A 23,687-nucleotide genomic window follows, 5' to 3' on the forward strand; every position below is an offset into this window, starting at 1 on the left:
AGCCAATCAGACGGCATGATTTCAAAACGTGAAAATCAAAATGGCTGTTCATCTCGTTTGGCTGGTTTGCTCAATCCGCCGATAGAATAACCGGAAAACTATCATTTGAGCATAACATACTGTTGTCTTTATTTAAGATATGTTAAAGTTCGTTATAGGAAGAAAACACGCGGCTATACATAAAGATATTTTTAACTGTGAAGCTTTGAAAGCAGCGAAGGCGCGGAGGTGGACAGTCAAGAATATATGGCGTGACGTTACGTTGACACGATTTTGTTTAGAGTTGGTTTGTACAAGAATACCGGGGTGTTATTGCGAGAAGAATTGATGAGAGATACCCAGCATAGAAAGCTCGAGGTCAAAAGAACATGAGCAAGTCCAGCTCAAAGGGGTAAGTCTACAGCTGAGGAGATAGATTTGTTGTTAATGTAAACGTTATCTTAACACTTAGAAAATTAATTACCAAGTTTACTGTAGAGGTTCAGACTCTGTGTTCCTTGACTTTTTTTTACCGTTTTTCTCAATTACTTTTTAGGAGTAGCGCGAGAATAGGGACTTTACTTGAGCAATTGCAAAAGCTGTGTCTTGCTGGCTCCGAAGCTAAATATGAACAGGAAAAAGTTGATGTTGAACAGTTACGCTACGTGACAAACAAAATCCAGCAACTTCTATCTTCTCAAGGTAACTATTACCTCCTGTATAAGCTTACATACAGCAGAATCGACTTGACTAATTTTGCTTAGTGGTCAGCTGCAGTTTCGTAATCCGAATTTTATATATGTAGGTAGGTCGTTTACTATGCCACCGCACAATAATTCGTTAAGTTTTAATTAAGCTTAATGTTATTTATTAATGAGCTGTTCTTTGTGGAGTCATTTTCCTTATAGATGCGTGTATTTGTATTTAGTATTCGATGTTTCGTTAACTTCCTGTGATTTGAACGACAAAAAGCTGTCATTTCCTTGATGACAGTAAATTACTGCTGCTCATTAAGGTGGCTGAACACAGTTTTCAAGTGCCTATGCCTGATTTACCATTACTTTTAAACTAGTTATGCTTTGGCGTCCGTTTTTTGAAAGAGTCAAGGTTAACCAGAGAAGGATTTATTCTCACATTTTGGTTAAGGTGTGTGCTGTTGCCATGGCAACAGGGCTGGTTAAAAGCAAGGTTTAAAAAATGGTTTTCGTTTATTTTGAAAAAATCCAGTTGTTAGATTTTTTTCATCATTTGCCCATTATGAATTGACATTAATTCCTCTCTGTCAACACTGTTTTAATATAATTTTGACATAGATGATTTTCGTAATTCGCCGTAAATCGTCTTCACTGCATGTTCTGTATTATTAAAAATTCTCTACGTCAAAATTCAGTTTTTTTGTAATAGATCATTCACATGGTTTCTGAACTATTTTTTTGCCAATTTTTGCTTGAAATTCTAACGACTGGATCGTTAGAAATCGGTAAGTTTCTGCAAAAGCAATCGGTCTCAATTTTTCAAGCAACTGTGCATGTGCTGCATTTAAGTGGGTTCTTTTGGTAACAAAGAAAAAGCTAAGAATTGCTGGGTTCTTTGCATCTTTACCTTTTCTAATATATCCTTGTAATAAAAGACTAAAGCCATCAATACACTGCGTTCAATTGTAGAGGAAAATAGCACAGATAGTGCGGGTGTTGAGGAAATAAAATTATTGCTCTATTGATGGCATGTTTGTTTTTTGCAATCCTTGTGCGCACGCTGAATTGCATCAGCAAAAGTGTGTGCAAAAACTGTGTTCGGCCACCTTAAGAACTATAGGCTTTTTATTTGCATTGTACCATGCTATTGGGAGGGAGACATTTGGGGGGTTCTGAACACCGTAGTACAGTAAAAAAAAAATTGGCAAATACTGCAATACTACAAAAAAATAATGACCAAATACTGCAATACTTCAATATGTAGTCTAAACTCAATGTCATACTGAAACCACTGCTCTGTATATTACGTTTAGAGCAAATATAGCGGTTTAGAAATTATTTGTTAATGAACATTAAGTCAAATAATTTTTTTATTTAGACAAAAATAATCAAAATAAGTAACATCCATTAGCGGTTGGCTAAAAATTAACAAAAAATAACGTGCCCTTTTCTGACTGCAACACAAAGAATTGCAGTTTTCTGTTACCACGTGAGCTACAGTTAAGTTTCATTGGAAATGTCCTACCAGAAACTGGAAAAGGTTTGGAAAACATTGGAGGACTTGTACAATAATTTTTAATACCTTCCAAAATGCTAAAACAACACATCCTACAGGTTTGGAAAATACTGCAATACTGCATTTGGAGATTAAAATTACCAAAATACTGCAGGAAAAATTGTCCAATACTATAATATCGTAAGCCCCAATGTACCCCTCTTTTGGCCAAATTTGCACTACATGAGAGGCATATTTTACGCCAGAGCTTTTTGTGTAAGAGATGTTTCTTACTAAAATAATCGCTACCCCTGATAATAAAACCCCCTTTACTAATTCTCTTCCTCTGTAATACTTGCCTGCAAGAGCAGGCCAGTATTGCAAGTAAACTATGGACATCAAAGCAGCAGAGCCGAGTGTAAATATTACCATGGTCCCAGTACTGCAGTAGCTTGCGAGAACATCTGGTTTTTTGGCTCTTGAAACAAGATGCTCTCGCAGGCTACTGCAGTGCAGGGACCCCCATAACATGGACACTCAGCTCTGCTGATTTCGTATCCATGGGGTTCTTCTTCTTCTTCCTGGACGACTCACCTCCTTCAATTCTGAAGATTCTAGTGAGCAGTAAAAAGAGGTTGACTGTACTTGGGCAATAAATGTACTTGAATCTCACATACTTGTGACCTTGAAGTTTTGACAATAGTGTCCCTTATTATAAGATTTATGATGTTAGTTTCTAGAAAGTACAGAAGAAAAAGCAACAGATCAAAGATATTTTAATGAACTGTTAACTTTTTGATAAAACCTTTTACAGAAAAATGTCGCAAAGATCTGACAACCAAATTCACAGATGGCCTTTCAACATTGCTGGTTGTGCTAGAGGTAAAGTCCACTTATAATAGGCAGTGGTAGTCAAACTATCACCAAGGAAACATTTTCAGAGCAACTTAATGACAAGAAAGGACTAGAGATGATTCAGATTTTGGTTTTGTCTTCATCTTGCTCTGAATTATGTAATTTCACTCAGTAACAGCAATAAGCATGTAAGTATGATAACATATAGATGGTAGCCAATATCATGTTATACTAAATTCAACATACTGAAGAAAGGCTGAGCCATAAAGCAGAAATATCTTTTTTACAGGTATTATTTAGCAGATGAAAAGCTTTTTTAGCTTTGCATTAACTTATTTGTCATATTGTCGCACATGTGTTTTTGAACTCATTTCAGCTAGAGTATAGTGTCGAGTATAGTGGGTTTTTTTTCAAGACCAGTTAACAAATTGTTTACCTCAAGGAGTTTGACCGAATAATGTAGAAACCTTTTTGTTTGTTTTAGATGTCAATGGACACTCAGCTGACTTTAAATATATTGGGCTGTCTGTGTGAATTGCTAACTACAGGTAAGGTTGTTGTTTCTAATTAGTGTATTATATTTACATCAGGGTATTCATTAAGCATAGGAGATCGGAGCATTTTCTGGCTACTACATGGAATTTTCTGGTTAAATTTCAATGGCCCTTAGAAGCCTTGAAGTTAAATTTTTCTCTGAGTGGCCAGATTCTCCTATTATTTTATTTCCTGCTATGTCAACTCTTAATGACAACCCTGTTACGTGTTATGGTGATATTACCAGACGAACTAACGCCTAGTTATCTATAATTTATCAAACTGACTAGGCAGATTCATCAATACTGGATGATCTATTCAGGGAGCCCTCGAAATAATGGCCGATCAACGGACAATGTCCGGACTGATTGGGGATTTGACAGGCCAACCTTTTGTCTTGCTGTTCATGTTGACTGCTCACATTCGATCATATTGAAAATGAAATAAATTAAAGTTCAGTTGTTTCAGTTGTTACCAGTATGTAGCGAGTTGCTGTGTATCACTGAACTTTGATCTGAAATCCCAGGTGAAATGCAACTAGAACCGTTGTTTGCAATTCATGCATTGGAACAGACATCAGGGTTCATGCAATTCCAGTCACAAAATTTAAAATATTTTCACTTTTATTAAAGGTAATTTTGAAGTTTTACATTTCTCACTGCATATAAAGTAATTCCTCAGCACAGAATAAATATAATTAAAGTCTAATGCAAAATAAGTATACTTTATAAAACCAATAATTATTCTACTCTTTGCAAGTTTTTCTATATTTTTATCTGTTGCGTTGAAATGCCTGGTTACTAAGCTTATTCTGAATGAATACAAATTTTCTTCCGTAATGGGAAGTAACATGGATTACTGGCAGAGTTTTAGGATTAAGATCTCACACCATGATACATACACCAGAAATCAATGTATTTGGAGGCACTGGACTAATTTCACCAATTTCATGTATGTGTTGTGGTTAATTTTGATCTCAGTTAATTTTTGAAAATGTACTTAATTTTCGCCTAGACAAGTTCAGTTTACCTCTAGCCAATAATTATTTTTGACTAAGGATAAATTGTCCCTAGCCAACTTGAATAAATCAAACCAAATAATATTTGAAATCAAAATTAACCAAGATCAAAAATTAACTTAAAATTAACAGTATGCAATCAAAGAAACATATTAAACACATGTTACTTGTTGGTTGTCAGTTAATTCTAAGTAGGTAGTGGTACCAGGGCTTCAAATAACAGCCGGTCAATGGACAATGTCCGGTCAAAAATAGGTTTTGTCCGGTCAAATCCTTAGATGGCTGGACAATTTGTCTGGTCATTTATACTGGCAAGGAAAAAATTTAGAGTTTCAAGTTTTAAATATTTAAAGGTTCAATATTAGTGGCGTGTGTGAAAAAGAGAGAAAAAAGGCAGATACTTGACTACCAGACCAAGAACTTTCAATAAATGATTCGTAATAGTCATAAAATTTTCATGCAAATGTGCTACTGATTTTGCTGTACCATGCGATCCATTTTTCCTGCATTGAGATCGATACTCGTGTACAATAAATGCTTTGAAAATTTACTTGTTTCATATTTAAACATCATGTGAAGGGGGGAGGGGGCACTTTTATAGTGATAAGACTTAATCGATGTTTGTGTGGCCAAAAATGGGATATGTCCGAGCAAAAATAGGTTTGACTGGACAATTTGACTGGTACCAGCCAGGAAAGTATTTAAAGCCCTGGGTACAACAAGATTTAGTAAGTGAATGTTAATAAATGAACTATAATACTAAATCACCTGTGCATTTCCTTTAAACAGGTAAACGGGCATCTGTTCTGGCTGGCAAGGGTACTGTAGATATTATTCTGAGAGTTATTGTGAGTGCCAGTAAAGAGACATCTGTTTGTGAGGAGGTTCTGTTACTTAGCCATGTCATTTTAACTAAAGTGGGACCTAAAGGTAGGATTTTTTGTAAACAATTATATAATTTATGCATTTTTATTCAGATCAGAATATAATATCATGTTGTGTTCTGAATTTGGTTTTTGTATGAGAATGTATAACAGGTTTGATTTTTTCTTAAATTTTTTCTGATTCTGATCATACTTCAATAAATATGATGTAATGGAAAAATAAAAGTCAAAGTGAGTTGAAAATTGTCAAGAAAATGACAAATTTACGTGCATTTGTATCAGGGCTGGAAATAATGGCCACTTGGTCACCAGTCAAGATGACTGGCCGAATAAATTTTAGCTCAGTCATACCTTCTTTCTGTCTGGCCACATATAAGGTGTAATTTTCCCTTGATACTCCTACATGTATTAACCACCTCCCCCTTCCTAAAGCAATCACGAATTCCTCCAAAACAGCACTGCCATTGAATAATTTGCAACTCGGTCTCCATATTTTTACTTAAATTTACTGATGGATAGAAGCATTATTTGCTGCAATCATCGTTTAAAATGTAAAATGTTGCTTACCCTCAGTTAAGGACTGTATGGTCCATGTTCTTAACTTGGATAATTAACTGATGAAATGTACTGCATCACATTGTGCTCCTATCATACATTAATTTATGTTGTGTCCAGACCAAGTCCATTGACAACCTCGTTCCCAGGGTCTCTCATCTTACCGCCCCCTGGAGCGAGCGAAGAGAGACCCTGGTTGGGTCTGGTCATGTGCCTCCCAGAATCTGGGAGATGACAATTAAATTATTGAAGGGATGGGCGGCCTAGTAGGAATTTTGTCTATACTTAGCCTATGGGAGTTCGGGAAGTGTTGCCACCAAAGTAAACCAAGAACGATATGATGTTCTGCGGCAATGTCCCGCGGTAATATTCTGCAAACGCCAAGGAAAACTTATCCATCATCTGATAGCGGAAATCCATGTCGCTGATGGTTGCATGGTTCAGTGAAGGACGTTACATATTGTAAAAATCTCCTCACAAAGGCAAATGGAGAATTACGCACCACAGCCGAGGCTGTGTATGGAAGATGTTTGGCTCATCTTTACCTCAGAATGAAGTGTAGGTCTTGTTACAGGCGATTAAATAATTCTAGAGAATTAAGGGCCTTTTAAATGATCGCTGAAAGTCAAAGTCATTTCAAAAGGAGCGAAAGGGTGAAAAGATTTATTGAAGTTTCACTGCGCCGTCGGCGCCCCGAACTTTGCCGAGTGCGAAGGATATAAATACAGCAAACTCATCGCGGTATACATTTCACCGTTGTTGCTGATAAAATGGATTTATCTTCGAACGAAACGAGGCTAGAAAAAGAAAAATATGATTTTTATTGTGTCGTTAATAAATTATTGTACGTGACACCAACGGTTCGAGAGAATTGTGGACATTTTCATTTAATTCTCGATCTCTCGACCTTTCTTTGCTTCAAGCGTGTTTCTGAGGGGCATTTTTTGTGCCGTGTTATTAGAAGAAATGGAAATTATAAGTAGAGCGGAGTCGTTTGATTATGTTACAGCATATTTTTAGAGGTCATAAGTCTGCATGGTTTCCGCTGTTAACTGCACGTCGCTTCTCAGAGTTTGACACCTCTGTAATTTGCCATGCCGTGCTTATACTTTGTTTAGGTTCGTTTCTATTGCAAGATATGTTTTAAGACTCTAAGTATTGGCTCTCCAGGGACAAAGATTAAAATATTCCGTGAACATATTGCTTACTTGCATTCTATATTGTGACGCCGCAGGTGACGCCGGGCCCGGCTATTTGATTAGAACTGTTTGCAAGCACAGTGCGTTGCACGAATATCATATTTATCTTCGTCCAGCTTTTCTTCAGAGACTGCCTAGCTTTACCTTGAGAAAGCTATACGTTTCCTAGAGACGTTCTTATGTTTTTTTGCATCAATTTGATCGAGTGCATTCAAAGGAGAAATGACAATTACTATGGGATGAAATTGCGCTGCTCAACGTCCACAGTTGAAATATGAATGACTTTCCATAAATCCAGTGGGTAAGACGGCAACACTGAGAATCATGACCACTAAATTGCCTCAAGACAGACTTGCTTAACCTTGAGGTAGACGTTGGAACAGATATTATTCGAAATTTCAGCCTGAAAGCTAAGTATTGATAAACGCCGCGGGTAATGTGACGGTCGCAGCGCGCGACAAAGCTCAACGTGACAAACTGATGATTACAGAGGACCCCTCCCTGATGTTCTCAATTGTCAAAGTGGCACGTGACCAGACCCAACCAGGGTCTCTCTTCGCTCGCTCCAGGGGGCGGTAAGATGAGAGACCCTGGGAACGAGGTTGGTCCATTGAAAATGTATAGTCTCTGGCATCACTCATAAATATAAACCAATAACCATCACAGCTGCTGTGTGTATGTACCCACTCCACAGGTAGATTTTAAGAACCCTGGCCCAGGCTGATCCTGAGACAAAATAAGGAATTTTGAAAAGGGTAGTTCTGTAAATAAATAAGTTATTGGAATAGTGGCATTTGTGGAATTCTTGAACACCAGGTCTTCCCCTCATTCATTTGTAGATCGTAAGCTTTGTGTTAAAGCTCGTCTGACTGGAGCTCTTCAAGTCACAATGAACATGGTCAAGAATAACACAACTTTCTTCAAGATCTTACAACCTGCTCTACAAGTCCTTAAACTATACTCTGCCAACTGTAAGTCAATTGAAACAGCTGGTGAATTGACCAAATTCTTGGTAGCTGGTGTGTTATAACTATGAACCTTATCACAATCTATCAACTCTTTAAACAAAACTGTCTACTGCTGTTTTGAGAAAGGTTATGTTACAGAAGCCTCAAAGTGTATTCCTAAAGGAGTTATGGGCAGTGGTAGTTTTCCTTTCCGTGATCAAGTCCACAGTGTTTCAGAGCTAAGGAAGGAGAAACCACAAATGTATGCATTCGTGACTCTTCTGTCTATCCTACTGAGCCACTGTGAACTTTGATCAAACAGCAGTGAACTACAGTATAACACTAAACCTTTTGGCATGGCATTGTACTCTTTTACGTTTTTGAAGTACAACCTTTCTCAAAATGGCTGTGTATGTACATGTTATTGTAAGAGAGATTGGTGAGAATCAGTAACTTGTTCAGAACAATGTACATTATATTTATTTAAGACAAAATCACCAACCAAAACATAAATGTACATGTATATGTACACTTAGCTCTTGCTGCATGAGCTGAGATTTGGCTCTTAGTCTTAATACTTCTTACAAACCTCTTCTATTTTGAATGGGTACAAGCCTTTGAATGAGAGCAAGATAATCAACACTTTTACAAGGTTGTCACAACGTTTAAGAGTAGTCAGCTTTACTGTTGGAGTAAGTGACTGATTTTGCCATCTTTGCTAAGAATCAGAAAAATAGCCCAGTAAGGTGACTGCCCAAATAATAATAATGATAATAAAATAATATTTTAAGAGGAGGCCTCCAATCAACTAGTGGTGGTATTCAGGATGGTCTTCTAAAAACTAAAGGTACATTAGAAGTCTAAAATACATTAAAATACATTAGAAGTCTAAAATACAGTATAGTAATAAAAGCTAAAAAGTCAAGACCACAACTAAGGTTTGAAACAAGAACTAAGATTGAAAATACTACTAACAAAGAGAACACAAAGTAGATGGTGATTTTGCATGCAGCAGACTACTTTTATCAACCCTGCTTGTATGGAACTACCTTACTGTGTCAATATTTATTAGCATAGTTAATTAACATTCAGTGCATGCTAATACTCTGCATGTTATGTACTCGATTGTACATATTATATAATTAAGTCGTCTGTAATTTATGTGTGTGTCAGTTGCATCCAATCTTGGCTGCTATCATGCAAGATGTCTTTGAAGAGTTCAATTAAAGTTATTTAATGTTACACTTACCTTCTGTAATCTTGCAGTGTTACATGCATTCCAGTCTCAGAACCTTTTAGATAAATTAAGATACCTTCTAACTGATAAGATGCAGCCTAAACAAGATATCGTAAAACAATAAAATGAAAATAAAGTAGGTATCTTACAATAAGAATTTTTTGCTTCAAACTGCTTTGAAAAGTTTTGTGGTTCCTTTATTCCTGACTGCATTGTTTTATTTTTAGCGGTTAATTGCAATGCCTTGGCCAAGGCAGGAGCCGTCAGTGTTCTGTTCAGAGTTGTCACTAGTTGTGGTCACAAGAGGGTTATCTGTTTAAAGTAAGAATATAAAACAAATAATTGAACTTTGTGCTGCTTGTTTATTGGCTGGGAGTTTAGCATTGTGAACTGTTGCTATGTAAGTAAATGATGTAATGCTCTTTCAAGGCTGACATTTCATTGCTTTTCTTCTAAACCTAACAGGCTGGTACTGGAGATCATTGCAACTCTTGTTAAGTCAAGTGAGTTCTCCTTCTTTCATCAACATTTTAATAAAAATGAATCAGTAACTAGACCATCTATTTTGATTGGGAGCTTAAAGTCTTCACATAACATGCATAATTTTTTTTCTAGATATTAGGTGCAATAAAGTGCTACATGTCTGACAAGACAAGATCAAAGCCTTAAGCTTAAAGAATAATATTATTGTTAGCATATTATACCATTAAATTTTGCATTGATTTGTATTCTTGTGCTGAAATAAAAGCTTCATTTTGTCAATCAAAAGAAACAAGCTTTAACTTTGGCAATGTTCAATTATACGATACAGATCTCTCAGCTCTAATTTCAATGTTTTGCAACTGAGATACCAAATCATGTTATCAACAACACAATTATCTAGCATGTTTCATTACAAGTATTCTCCCTTACTTTTCATAAGAAATAATTTAATCCTTTCACAGTATCTACTATCATTGACAAAACAGTTAATTCAGCCATACTATACTATCGACTAGCAAAACAGTTATTGCGCTGTAGTTTTTATTTTCTGTTTATCACTGCCAGCATTAAGAGGTATTTCTGATCAACTGTTGAGGTTATTATGACTCCCAAGTAGTCCAGCTATTTTCTGATGCATATTATTTCCAAAATGGTTTTGTACTCATAGAGTGTCTGTTAAGCAGATTCTTATTATAAGCAGCTCTGAAGCTGACCCAAGGACATAACAAAGGCCAAGTTATTAAAAGATGGAATTGACATGGACTTTGTTGTTGAGGATAGGGATCCTGTATGACAAAAATTTGAAATCAAAGAATAGAAACTTAAACTTTTAAATTTTATTACCAGAGCCTTAGAAAGGTTAACATTAATCTAATATTAAATAGTAATCATCCTTGTTAATTTTGGCATTGCAACATGTTGTTGACCATCAGAATAATGCAGCTTAGGTAACAGTGCTGTATGTCAGATAATGATTAAAAAGGGCAAGAGTTTGCTCTTCTAGGCAGCCAACGTAATTTATTTTATCCTGTTTGCAGAGAGTTGTGCCTCAAAGGCTGTCAACTTTGGAGCTGTTCCAATACTTTTGCAGATGTTTTGTGATTGGCAAAGAACAGATCATCACCACAGACAGGCCAACATCAGAAAAGCTATTCTGAATGTCATCAAAAATATCACCATGTCAAGTAAGTTGCCCGGATATTACATCATAACATACTGTTATCAGGGCCTTATACACAAGATGTAAAAAATATGGGGGGAAATGACTTGCTGAAACCCAGCTGGCATTTTTCCTTTTGCTTCACATTTATTTCACTTGCTCAAAGATCTAAGAGAAAAGAGTGACTGTTTCTATTCAACTGAATATATCATACTGATGAACGAAGTGTCAATAATTACTATACATGTATATTATTAATTAATTTCCATATAAGCCCTTATACTGAATTACCTGCAGGACTTGGGGGTGACAATTATTGTTTTTTGAAATGGTTGATGCTCAAACTGTTATTAAATTTGTCATCTATTGGATCATTGTAGGAGCCGGTAAGAAGGCTTTTATTCAAGCTGATGGTATAAAGACCCTGTATACTTTGTCCCTGGAGACTCTAGAATGTAAGTTATAGGTCAAATATTATTGGTGAAAGCAGTTTTTATGCTGAAATTGAAGTTTTGATGTTGAACTTTGACATACTAAAGTAGAATAAATTTTCACAGAGAGAAATTGTCAGGAAGTACAAAGTATTCTTACTACTAGTAGAAAAGGAAATTTACATCATGTCACGCCTGGACTGTGTTCACCAAGACATGACTTTGAATGGAGCAAATAAAGACTTCTCAGATGAGCTGTTTTTTTCTTAAAATATATTTTGGGTTCACTTGATAAATTGGCTTTTGAATCCTGTAATTTGAATAAAAAATGTTTTATTTGTCTGAACTTTGGCCAAATTTTTGATAAAATACTTTAAAGCAAGATGGTGTTTCAGGCAGTTACAAAATTTTAAAAACCTATCATTACAATTCTTTTTTGTGTACATGTATACTTTGATTCTCCCCGGAGTAGAACACATCATTCCTTTTCCACAGATACATGTATATATTTTTGAATGAAATGTGATACTTAGAGACTCAAATGCCATTTTTAGCAATGACTAGCTGTTTATGTAAATACACTTTAGAATAGTAAACTAAGAATAATGTTACAAACATGTTGAATTCTTATTTGTGTCTTTGTTTTACAGCATAACTCAAAGGCACTCAGTCATATAAATTTGTTCTTCTGTTGTAGACCGTGAACTTGAGGGAGTAAATAATCTGAGCAGCCAGATTTTACGAAGGTGTTTTCCAACCAACAAGCTGCCAGTGTCAACACTGTCATCACCTTTGGCATTTGCTTTGTTAGATTTGGACAGTGCTGGTCACTCAGCTGCTGAAGATCTCCTGGATGATAGTGGGGAAGGTACAGGCGAATCCTTATTTTATCCTTGTATTTTGAATCCTTTTTTTTTTTAACTCCGGATTATTCGAAGCAATTTTTTGTGCTCTTGGCAAAAATATGAAAATATTATCCCTGTATTTTTCATTTACCATTTCGATTTCCTTTGGCAGAGGTATCATTAATGTTTTCAGCAAGAGGACAAATGATTTCACAGTTGGACAAAACTTTTTGAACTGGACTTTTTTATAAGAAAAACTGTCCTCTCAATGGTCAAACCAGGCAGGCAAAATCATCCTCACAGCTGGTCAATTTGCCCCGTGCCCGGCCCTTAATTAATAAAACCCCTGGTATGTTGTTTTTGCAACCGCATGGTATGAAAAACCAGCCATACTGAGAAGATTTAATTCTATGTTTTCACAGTAAATTTTATAATTTTTATACTATTTGAGGGAAGGGCCACTGCATTAAGGTATTAATCCATTAGCAACTCTCCTTCTGTTGTGGAACCATTCAGCAAATGACTACTACTTCCAAACCTAGGTGAGTCAACTGATGTTGAATCAGAAGAAGAGGAGGATGAAATAAGTTCTAGTAGTGCCAGTCAAGATGACAAGGAACTACTTGATGGTGGAAACAAGCCAGTAAAACCTGAAAGTAAAGCTCCTAATCAGAACAAGCAAGCCAAACCTCGAGATGATCTAGCAATGTATGAAAAGTTCTTTCCAGAACTGTTTGAATTTCAGGTGGGTTTGATTACTGAAATCTTTGTTACAGTTTAGGAATGGATCAGTGATGATAACTGAATGAATCGGTGTCTGTTACCAGAAGCATATCACCCTGAACGAGGTGATATGCTTCTGCTGTTACTAACTAAACCACCTGTGAGATAAGCACAAGTGCAAGAACAAGCATAAGCACAAGAAAATGTAGTGTGCACTGAGGTTAAAAAAAAATAAATAAGTACAAAAAAGAAGCATTTTCCTTTTTCTTGTGCCTGCACTTGTGCTTATTTCACTAGTGTTATGCTTACATGTATTTCACAAGTCAAGTGGGAACTGGAGTGAAATAAGCACAAACATAAACACAAGAAATCAAGCAATTGCCATGCATCTTGTCTCTCTAGTGATGTAACTTGCACTGTGCATGGTATGTTGCTAGTGTAAAATATCCTGGTGCTTGTGCTTGTGTTTATGCTTGTACTTATCTCAAAAGTGTGAATTAAAGAACTTCATTTAAAAGGTATATCATTCTATACGTACATGTTTTTAGTCTGTTTGCTTATCTACAATTAAGCTAGGCACTGAACTAATGAAATGAAATAAATGAATCAGTCAAATATGAGCTGGATCAAGGAATTTCTTGCTGAAGAAAGTTTGGTAATTGTGAGGAACAGCTCCCCGAAAAAACCTGTCAGCTTACTGCTGGCCATTTGCCAGTAGACTGTTGGCTGTTTGTTGGCCGACTGTGGACTCTCAGCCAACTGAAACTGTTTTTGTGGATTATGTTGCATGCATTCGATACACTTTCATGCATATTAAGATAATAATAACTTGGACTAGACAACGTAAAGCAAACCATTCCCTCTAGAGACACTGACTGATGTTTTAAAGATAGAAATCCCTTTGATTTAATCCTGATGCAAAGGGTCATTTCCTTGAAAAATGCCATGTCAGTATAAATTGATATTAAATTATTTCTGTCAATTATGCATTGATGATTTATCTTGGCAACACCTAAATATGCCATCAATCTACTCAGGCTGAAGTTGCAGAACCAATGGAGGATGAAATGTTTGTGCCATATCCAATAGTAATTCCAACTGCTGCCGAGGAACCACTTTCATGTTCACCTACAGGACAAAGCAACCTGTCCAATCAGCTCGATTCTATGAATTTTGAAAGGTTTGAACCTTATTCACAAGTTTTATAATTAAGATTTGTTAGCAAATGATGCACATAGGGGTAAACAAAAATTATTTAAAAAGCTGAATATTTACAATGCTGTGTTTAGATCAGCTACTTGCATTTGTATCTGCATGCAAAAGTTATAGTTTCGATATGCACTAGATTGTGTAGTCATTCTGACTCTTGCACACCATTGTTCTGCAATTTCCTGTGAGCCAAACACCTACTTAGGCCATTGTTGGCAACAGTTTGGTTCTGCAACTAAAATGTTTTGGTTTGCCTTTCTTGCCTACTAGTGGCTACTAGGACTGAAAGCAAAATAACTCCCAAGCCTGGGTCTTCTTGACTTTAAGAATCCATAAGCTCATTGATTTGGCATTATATTGTTTTGTGCTACAACAGTCCACCCACCAACTCTGAAGGAAGTCAACCAAAGACTCGAGCAGCAGCTACACAAGAGGAACTCACTCAGGAGGAAAGACCTTGTTCAATCGAGAACTCCACAGCTGAGATGGACAACAATGGACAGATACAAAGTGTCCTGCCAATCATCAAGTCACCTTCACCTGATGTTCATGGCCACTACCCACCAGTAGAGCCGGAACCATTAGGACAGAAGAGAACAGGGCTACAGAGGTACAGTGGAGGGTGGCTTGAATAACTTTACGTGGACCCAGAGAGAACAACAAGTTTGATTTAACAAATCGAATGTGGTTTAGCTTGGTCTGTACTCTTATCGACAACGCTATGCGTCATCACAGTGGTCAAAATGTTGTGGACTCACGAGGCGGAGGCGAGTGAGTCCACAACAAATTTTGACCACTCTGATGACGCGTATCGTTGTCGATAAGAGTTCAGACCACGCTACCACATTCGATTTGTTTTTTACCATAATATCAACGTCAAAGAAAATGTTTTTTCAGAGCGCGAGCTGAAAAAACATTACGTGACACTTTGACGCGAGCAGCGTTGTCTGGACTCTTATCGACAACGGCAAATTAGCCAATCAGATTGCGAGATTAGTAGCAATTGTGGTAACAATGGTGACCGGTAAAAAATACCGTAAAATAGCGGGTTGGGAGTGAAAATGATTGAATTTAATTTGAATTTCACAGTGAGATAGCCTGCCTTGCAAATTTAATTTGTTAAAGTTAGTCAGTGGTGTAACGAACGATAACGGTAAAATGTTGTCTTTAATGGCGCACAAACAGCGCTAGTCGTTACACTGTGAAACTGACCGCCGAGCGCATAAATTACAAGACTGCATCTTAAATACCGCATATGTGCACGTGCACTTACGAAAACAACAACAATCACAATAACACCTAATTACGGGTATGCATCGTTCGTCACAAGTGGTTTCTCACTTTTAGAGAAACTCAGCCTCTTAGACTTCGTGACAAAGTTTGTTTTTAGTTTTGCTTTATGTTGTTTGTTGTCCGTTTTCAGAACTATGATCTTCAGGGACATTGAACGACAGATTCATCCACAGAGAGTGATAAACAAAGTTGTCTTTGACTTGGATCGTTTATTGAGGCAGGAACCTGAAGTAGGCGATAACTGTTTGTTGGCCGTGGCTAAAGAACAACTCAAGTTAGGACATTCTCGTAAACCTAGCAACTCCAGGTACATACATATAGCATTGACTCAACTTTCATGAACAGCTACATACAGTTAAAAATAGGTTTGACACTGGCTTAAAAAACATTGAAACAAATCGAATGTGGTTTTGCGTGGTCTGTACTGTTATCGACAACGATACGCGTCATCATGGTGGTCAAAATGTTGTGGACTCACTCGGGTGCGCCTCGTGAGTCCACAACAAATTTTGACCACTGTGATGACGCGTATCGTTGTCGATAAGAGTACAGACCACGCAAAACCACATTTCGATTTGTTTTTTACCACAATATCAATCTCAAAGAAAATGTTTTTTTTCAGAGCGCGAGCTGAAAAAGGTATTGCGTGACACATTGACTCGAGCAGCGTTGTCTGGACTCTTATCGACAACGGCAAAGTAGCCAATCAGACTGCGAGATTAGTAGCAATTGTGGTAAAAAGACGTTTCGACCAAAGAAGTTCGGTCTTCATCGGTTGTGAATGGAAAGATAAAGACCCACGTTCCTCAATCAAAACGTCTTTTTAGTATTTTTAGAAAACGACGTTTCAAAAAAGTCTCATAATTATATTATAGAAATTCATCTATCGTTATTAATCGATCGACGATAACCTAAATTAGGTAAGTTAGCTACAATCTAGTAAGCACTTAGAACTTTAGTTAACACTAACTTATAACATGGAGCGAGGTCACTTCTATATGAAGCGAAGTCACTTCTCATGTGGAGCGATCTAACTTTTGGTTGGAGCGAACGGACTAGGAGCGATCTCACCATGGAGTGAAGTGGCCAGAGCCAGTGTCAGTGTACCTTTTTTAAGCCAGTGTGTTTTTATATGTCATGAATCCTGCTGCAATTTTAAGTATCTTTTCGTAGAAATTGCATGATTATGTTCATTCAACTTTTTACTGTAACTGAATGTCTCTGTTTTTGTGTTACAGTGTGTCGGAAGGTGAAAGATCGTCTCCTGAAGAGATAGCCAGACCATTGAAATTTGAATCACGCTTTGAAAGTGGCAATCTCCGCAAAGCTATTCAGGTACATGTGATATGTAATGTCTCTGTTCTAGGATCTAAGATTGTGGGGAATATGTTAAATGCATGCGTGAAGAAGAAAGGTAAAGGGAGAAAACGTGTTGCTTAGGTTCGGTTACCAGCAGCTGCTTTAGAAACGAGCCTGTCCTCCGATTGAAGAACGGGTCGATATAGCCTTGTATAATGATGGATTCAAACGATCTGTAAGACATTCGTACCCCTTCTTTCTTTCTTTCCTCAGGTACGCGATTATGAGTATGATTTGGTCCTGAATCCTGACATCAACTGTAAGCACCATCACCAGTGGTTCTATTTTGAAGTAAGTGAAAGTGTTTCACCTTTTATCCAGTTCTTTATACCATGCATATGCTATAGAAAATACAGCTAGTCAGAATACAGGAAAGCCGTTGTATATTCGATGCTATTTTATCCAACCTTCCCATCGTGCGCTGGGCGTCTGTTGCATTGATTGTGCTGACCACTGTATTTTCTATGGTATGGTATAAAACAGCTATTCAACGCTCGTTCGTGGTATACCATGGCATATCTCGAAATATCACACTTATCATTTGTATTTTCTCAGTGTACCTACTCGCCCAAAAGCTGGCGTGTATACTGAGAAAATACAAGTGACTCGTGAGATATTCTATGCACGAGAGAGCGTTTCATAACTAGCACTGTATGGGTACTAGTGCAGAACCAGACAGTAATGTGGGGCAGGGGTACGTTTTAGTTAACAGGCATTCAAGTTTGTGTGTGGTTTCTTTTATTAATTTCAGGTTAGTAATATGGACGCTGAAATTCCGTACAAATTCAATATTGTTAATTGTGAGAAGATTAACAGTCAATTCAATTTTGGTAAGTTGATTGTAGAGAAGTGATATAAGAAGGTACGTTTTGAAAATGATATGAGGACTTCTTCCCGTTCTTTTTAAGAGACTGATCATTACCTTCCCTTTGGAAACTGTAAATGTAACATCAAAAAATCTGATTCTTTAGGAGATAAAGGACATGCGCGATCTGTGTTAATACGATCATTAACGATCATTGATTCTGCTTATACCCTGTTCACACCAACATGTAAAACATGTTTAAAAGTGGTTTAACTAAGTAAGGTTAAAAATTAGCTGCTCATACCGTGCACACCCCACAACTTAACCTAGTAAAAACTTGTTTGAATGGTTTGAAATTTGTCGTCTCAAAATGACTGCAAAGCGTAAAAAAACTAAACCTGATTTAGTTAAACCAGTTTAGTTGGCGTGCATGGGGTACAATATATTGAGTACATAACTTTCACTTTTTTTCACCCAGGTATGCAACCAGTTATGTATTCTACAATAGAAGCTCAAGAAGGGCGAGCTGGTTGGATTCGAGCGGGAGCCAACGTTTGTTATTATAGAAATTACTTCACACGGAGCCGTGAGGCGACTGGCGGACAGGGCGGCAAAACCTATTACACGTCAACATTCACTGTCACATTCCCACACGCAAATGATACATGTTATTTCGCTTATCACTATCCGTACACGTTTACTATGCTCCAGGTAAGATAGGACCATCTTACTTGTTTCCTTGTCTACTGTACAGATTTTTGACCCAATTTGCGCCTTTTTTTTTTTCCAGAGTCACTTGTTACGCTTAGAGTCCTCTCTAAATACAAGTGATATCTTTTACCGTCGCATGACCTTGTGCAACAGTTTGGCGGGAAATCCTTGTGACGTCATCACGGTCACTGCGCAGCCGCGTCGTAGAGATGCCAAGTCCATTGAGTTACTCAGTAAGTGAATAGCAAATTAGTTTATGGTGATTTTTTGTGGTTGATTTTTTTTCCCTTCAGAGCACGACTACTGTTTGCTTTCTACGTTTTAGGGAGCCGACCATATATATTCCTCACCAGTCGTGTTCATCCTGGTGAAAGCAACGCAAGCTGGGTGATGAAAGGTATCATGCATTGTTTATTCTTGCTTTGTTTATTTACTTTTAGAGCGATTTCATTTGACTGTCGAAGAGTAATTGGTTTTGCACTTACTACGCTACACGATTGGCTTAAAAAACTCGCGCCACCTTCTCATCCAATCAGAAGTAAACCAAAACCTCGCTCGCATGCATTTTCTCGCGCTTCGCGTCAGCCAAATGTATTTGCTTCGAGTTTTGATTGGTTCACTGAATTTTCTGTGTCCTTGTAATTGGCTATAGGGATTACTTTGGATTTGGTTTTACGACACCCAATTGAAAACCGCTCTATCGCCGATGTTATAACTTTTCTTGAATGTGCAGCTCTAGTTAAGTGGCTGTTTTTGCTATGTTGGGGGTGTGAATCGTTAAGGACCCCAGAATTGATATGAATGCCGCCTTGAAACCTGGCTTTTGAATGCCTTACATTTTTTAAAATGTAACCGTTTGTTTTTCTGTTGCAGGAGTGTTAGATTTTCTGATGAGTAACTTCTACACAGCGCGTCACCTGCGGGAGACTTTTGTCTTCAAGATAGTGCCCATGCTTAACATGGATGGTGTTATTAATGGCTGGTAAGATATCAAATAGAATTCACAATCCCAACTTTGTACCCAGTTCTTTGCCGTGTTCTACTACAACTTGTGAGACAGCCACGTCATGTGACGAGTCAAGAGAATGATAGCCTAGGCTTGAGGAATTTATACCTACAGTAAGCAATGGAAGACATTTCATCATTAAGTTGCTTTACGTTTTGTTTCAGTCACCGATGCTCTCTGTCAGGTGATGATTTAAACAGGCGCTGGATCAATCCCAGCATGCTACTTCATCCCACTATTTATCACGCCAAAGGATTGCTGTTGTATTTACAGTCCATAGAAAAGACGCCCTTGGTGAGTACACAGATGGCTGTTTCTCCCATAATAACTGAAGGTGGTGTGACACTTAGTTGCAACATACAACTGAGTATCAGTAGCACTTCTATGCTAACTGTGGACAGTGTGATGCAAATGGAAATGGCGAAAGTGTGTAACAAAAATACATGTAAATATTGCAAACGAAATCCTAGCGCTTTATCAAGTGACTTGAGTGAGTTGAGGAAACAACTGGCTAGAGTAAACGGTCGCTAGTAATTTACTGCTACTTAAGGGAACTAAGTATGCACACTTGTGAGGTCCGCGTTATTTTATTGAAGCGGTGCTTAAAACTAATACTCTGAACAAAGAAGCGACTCGTTCTTATTGAATCTTCTTGTTGTTATTAATTAACTTGCAGGTTTATTGTGACTTTCACGGCCACTCACGTAAGAAGAACGTGTTCATGTATGGCTGCAGTACCGCTGCCACCATTGCTGCGAGTTCGTCCAGCTCTGGTGAAGCAGACAGCGGTGACTTGGTGGACTCAGTGAGAGAACGAGTGGCTGAGCTGTCCGGCTCGGACTCCACCAGCAGTATGGACCCGAGTGATATAGACGAAGATCCCGGATATAGGGTGAGGGGAAAACGTCATGCTACTTTTAACATTTGACATAGAGGATTGAAAACCTCCTTTTTACGCTCGGTATCTTGAAGGCGTTGCATCTTTATACCTACGAAGAAAAGAAACTTGCATAGTTTACGTTCTTTTCTTTTACTCTTTTTTCGTAATCAATGATCTCAAACAACCAAAAACTGTTTGCCGGGGAATTTGATTTTGGGAAAAACGTTCCTGCGGTGATAAGAGCCGTCTTTCTCAGAACCTGCTTATTTAGATTTTAACGGAGAGAGAAAATATGAATCAATTTGTGTTGGGTATTAAAACTGATAGACTGTTTTCTTCATGTTGCAAACTATCGTACACTTTACGGTTTTTTATTGTTATTATTTTAACAACGTGGTGCCGTGCCAACGATGCAGCAGTAACACGCGAGACAAAGATTTTACACATACAGTAATAGCTAGCAATGGTCTAAGTACAAACTTCAAGTTCCCTTAGATAATACCAATTTTCTCTCCATTGTAGTTTAACTTTGTTACCATTTAGTGATCATTTTCCCGCCCATTCTCTCACAGACATTGCCACGAGTTCTTCACAATATTGCGCCAGCATTCTCGCTGGGCAGCTGCAGTTTTATCGTGGAGCCGTCAAAGGAATCCACTGCCAGAGTTGTAGTTTGGAAAGAGATTGGCGTGATTAGGAGCTATACCATGGAGAGTACATACAGTGGCTGTGATCAGGGACCTTACAAGGTTTGTACCCACAAAACACATTCACTTTGAAGTGGAGGACGTTGGGTTAAAACGTTAGAAAGAAACACTCAGGAACTAGTTGTTCGCCACAGAGGATAAAGATTCTCAAAATGCTGCGCACAACACAGAATTTGGAATTGGTACAGTGGAGCCCCGCCTTACGGCCACTCCGTTAACACGGCCACCTCGTTGTTACGGCCACTTTATTCTGGCCCGAACAAAAGCTCAGTCAGTCATTTTCTTAATTAAAGAACCCCTTTAACGCATTTTCACGCGAATGGTTCTTACTTAGCCTTGTTTTCATATAAGAGGCTAGAAGCATAACGGAAATGGCCAATTTCTAACGCCGAAATTGTCCATTTCCAGTGGCCATAAATGCATGGTATTGGGAAATCATTTTAAACGTACGCGAAGATTTTCTTATGTTGTGTGCAGTCGAATATCACCGTGTTTTTTTGTTGTTGTTGAAAGGGTTATCACGTAGGAACGAGGGAACTGGAGGAAATGGGTCGATTCTTCTGTGCAGGGCTTCTCCGAGTTGGTCGCTCGTATTTTTATCGAAATAATCACGCACAGATGTCAGCGGACGGTGCAAATGAGATGCCCAACGCTGACAGTTCATGGTGAGTTCCTATAGAAATTTAGGCCTTTCTTTCTCTGTTCTTCTTCTTCTTCAAATACTCTTAGAGGTAGTGGAGGCAGTGTGACCTAGTGGTCAAGGACGCTAGATATGTGATCCGGAGGTCCCGAGTTCTAATTCTCCTCCCTGCCACTAGATGGGTTTGAGTTTGGTGATCCCAGATTCAAATCCTCCACGCTTGGTAAATAGCCATCTGGCCATCTTGATGATGTACTGCTGTATTGTTATTTACTATCCTGTTTATAAGCAAGTCGTATATTTTCTCTTTCAGGATAAGAACAAGTGAGCTGTTTGTTCCTTGTGAGCTCGTCAGTAGTGGAGTTGTTATTTAGTTTGCAAAATGCTCCACCTAGGACAGCTACTGACTGCATAAGTGGTCTTTTCATGAACGAAATGAGGTTTTTCTAAAAATGAAATGAGACAACTAAGTCATCGAATCAGCTGGCCGTAATATATATCGCATACTGTTAAATTACTTATCTCAAAATAATATAAATAATATTGATTTATTATATAATACTCATAAATAATATAACTTCAGCGTGGCCTTCCTTTGGCTAAGGTCACTGTCGTGTCTTACTAAGCCCAGTACCCTGGTGTTCCCTTCCCAACCTCGCTCCCAGGCTATTTTTCCTTTCACTCTCGCGTTGTTCAGAAGAGTGGGACCAACTTATGATGCCACAGGATGACGTTTGGCACGAAACTGGTCTCTGTCAGACACTCGATCTTAGGGACTACTCGCGTTACGGTCTTACAAAATTGGGAAGTAATTCTTTTTAAACGTTTTCGTTGAAATGGCTTTACTAACTCCCAAATGGAAGTTTACTTTAACCCCGTGTACAACTTATGCCTCCAGTCTCCTGTCACTGAAATGAAACTTGAAACTTGGTTTAGCTAATCACACAATTTGATAATGTGGGTAGCGTCTAGCTGTTCATTTTATTTCAGTTGATTTGGTAGATACATACTGTCTTTAAAATTAAGATTGAAATGGTAATATAACAAAAAGAATGCTGGAAAAATCTATACCGAGTTGCGAGTGGTCAAAATTTAACAAGACAATAACAGATAATGGGTGTCTCATTACTACTTCTAAACTTGGGGCGTGGAATTGAGTTACCTAAGAATCACCGAAAAAGGGCACAGATTTTAAATTCTAAATCTATTAGATATAATTTATCAGATTTATAATTGACGAAAGTACAAATAGCGATGCTTTCGTACGTTTTCTTTACCATGATCTCATTAGTACTAGAATCAGACTTCATTAAGATGAGATATAGTTGAAAAGATGTTGAATGGGTAATGAAAGGATAATTACTCTGAAAAACAAATGTTACGCGGGTATTCGCAAATCACCTTATATTCGAGAGCAACAGTTTTACTGTGTGTGAAAGAATACAGTTGTTTTTCAAAGATATGGGATTTCAAAGTCGGTTACCCAAAGTATCAGTCGTCTCCAGACTCCTTAACGAAAACGAGGGCCTCGTGCGGGATTGGGGTTGAGGGACGAGCGACGTAGCTTTATCTCAACAAGGATTATTTCTCAGATATAATGCGGTTAGTAAGAGTCGCTCACTTTGATTTTGATGTTTACTTTTTGTCATGTATCGTGCAGTGCACGTGTTTTGTGATTAGTGTTATCACTGAAGTAATGTTATTTGTACATCTGAAGAAAATTTTTATTGGATTGTAATTCGTAATGATTATTTATGAAGAATAAACAATGACTTTAATATGAAAAGCGGGCTTTATCATTATACAGTTTGTCTTTCAGTTGAGCGAATTTTCCCTTTATGTTCTGTTCACTGCTTTCGTGTGGTAAGTTTTTTCTTCCTTTGAAGTACGTTCAAGTATTCAAAGAAACTTTGTTACAAAATTAAGTGAGACCATATTCTCATTCTCGGTATTGGTCTGGAATTGGCTCGCAACTGAGGCTAATGCAGGGAGTCTTTTCAAATGCAAATAGCAATGATATTCCACCGCTTGAGCCTTC

General features: G+C 37.7%; 1 protein-coding gene across 1 annotated transcript; it reads left to right on the top strand.

Annotated features, from left to right (window-relative positions):
- Positions 1-23,435, top strand: LOC110040013 (cytosolic carboxypeptidase 1-like). The gene is made up of 27 exons (XM_089295184.1): positions 1-391; positions 536-681; positions 2,984-3,051; positions 3,509-3,572; positions 5,366-5,506; positions 8,054-8,185; positions 9,626-9,719; positions 9,864-9,901; positions 10,919-11,065; positions 11,421-11,495; positions 12,169-12,339; positions 12,859-13,061; positions 14,077-14,219; positions 14,625-14,858; positions 15,672-15,848; positions 16,780-16,876; positions 17,114-17,191; positions 17,652-17,730; positions 18,184-18,416; positions 18,496-18,649; positions 18,742-18,813; positions 19,290-19,398; positions 19,587-19,716; positions 20,099-20,314; positions 20,875-21,051; positions 21,523-21,674; positions 21,963-23,435. Exons 1-27 carry the CDS (start codon positions 369-371, stop codon positions 22,021-22,023), a joined length of 3,414 nt encoding a protein of 1,137 aa, XP_089151310.1. The 5' UTR covers positions 1-368; the 3' UTR covers positions 22,024-23,435.
- The last annotated feature ends 252 nt before the right edge of the window (positions 23,436-23,687 follow it).

The sequence above is a fragment of the Orbicella faveolata genome, unplaced genomic scaffold (assembly GCF_042242905.1).
Source record: "Orbicella faveolata isolate gen_17 unplaced genomic scaffold, um_ofav_v1 contig_26, whole genome shotgun sequence".
NCBI classification, from domain to species: Eukaryota; Metazoa; Cnidaria; class Anthozoa; order Scleractinia; family Merulinidae; genus Orbicella; species Orbicella faveolata.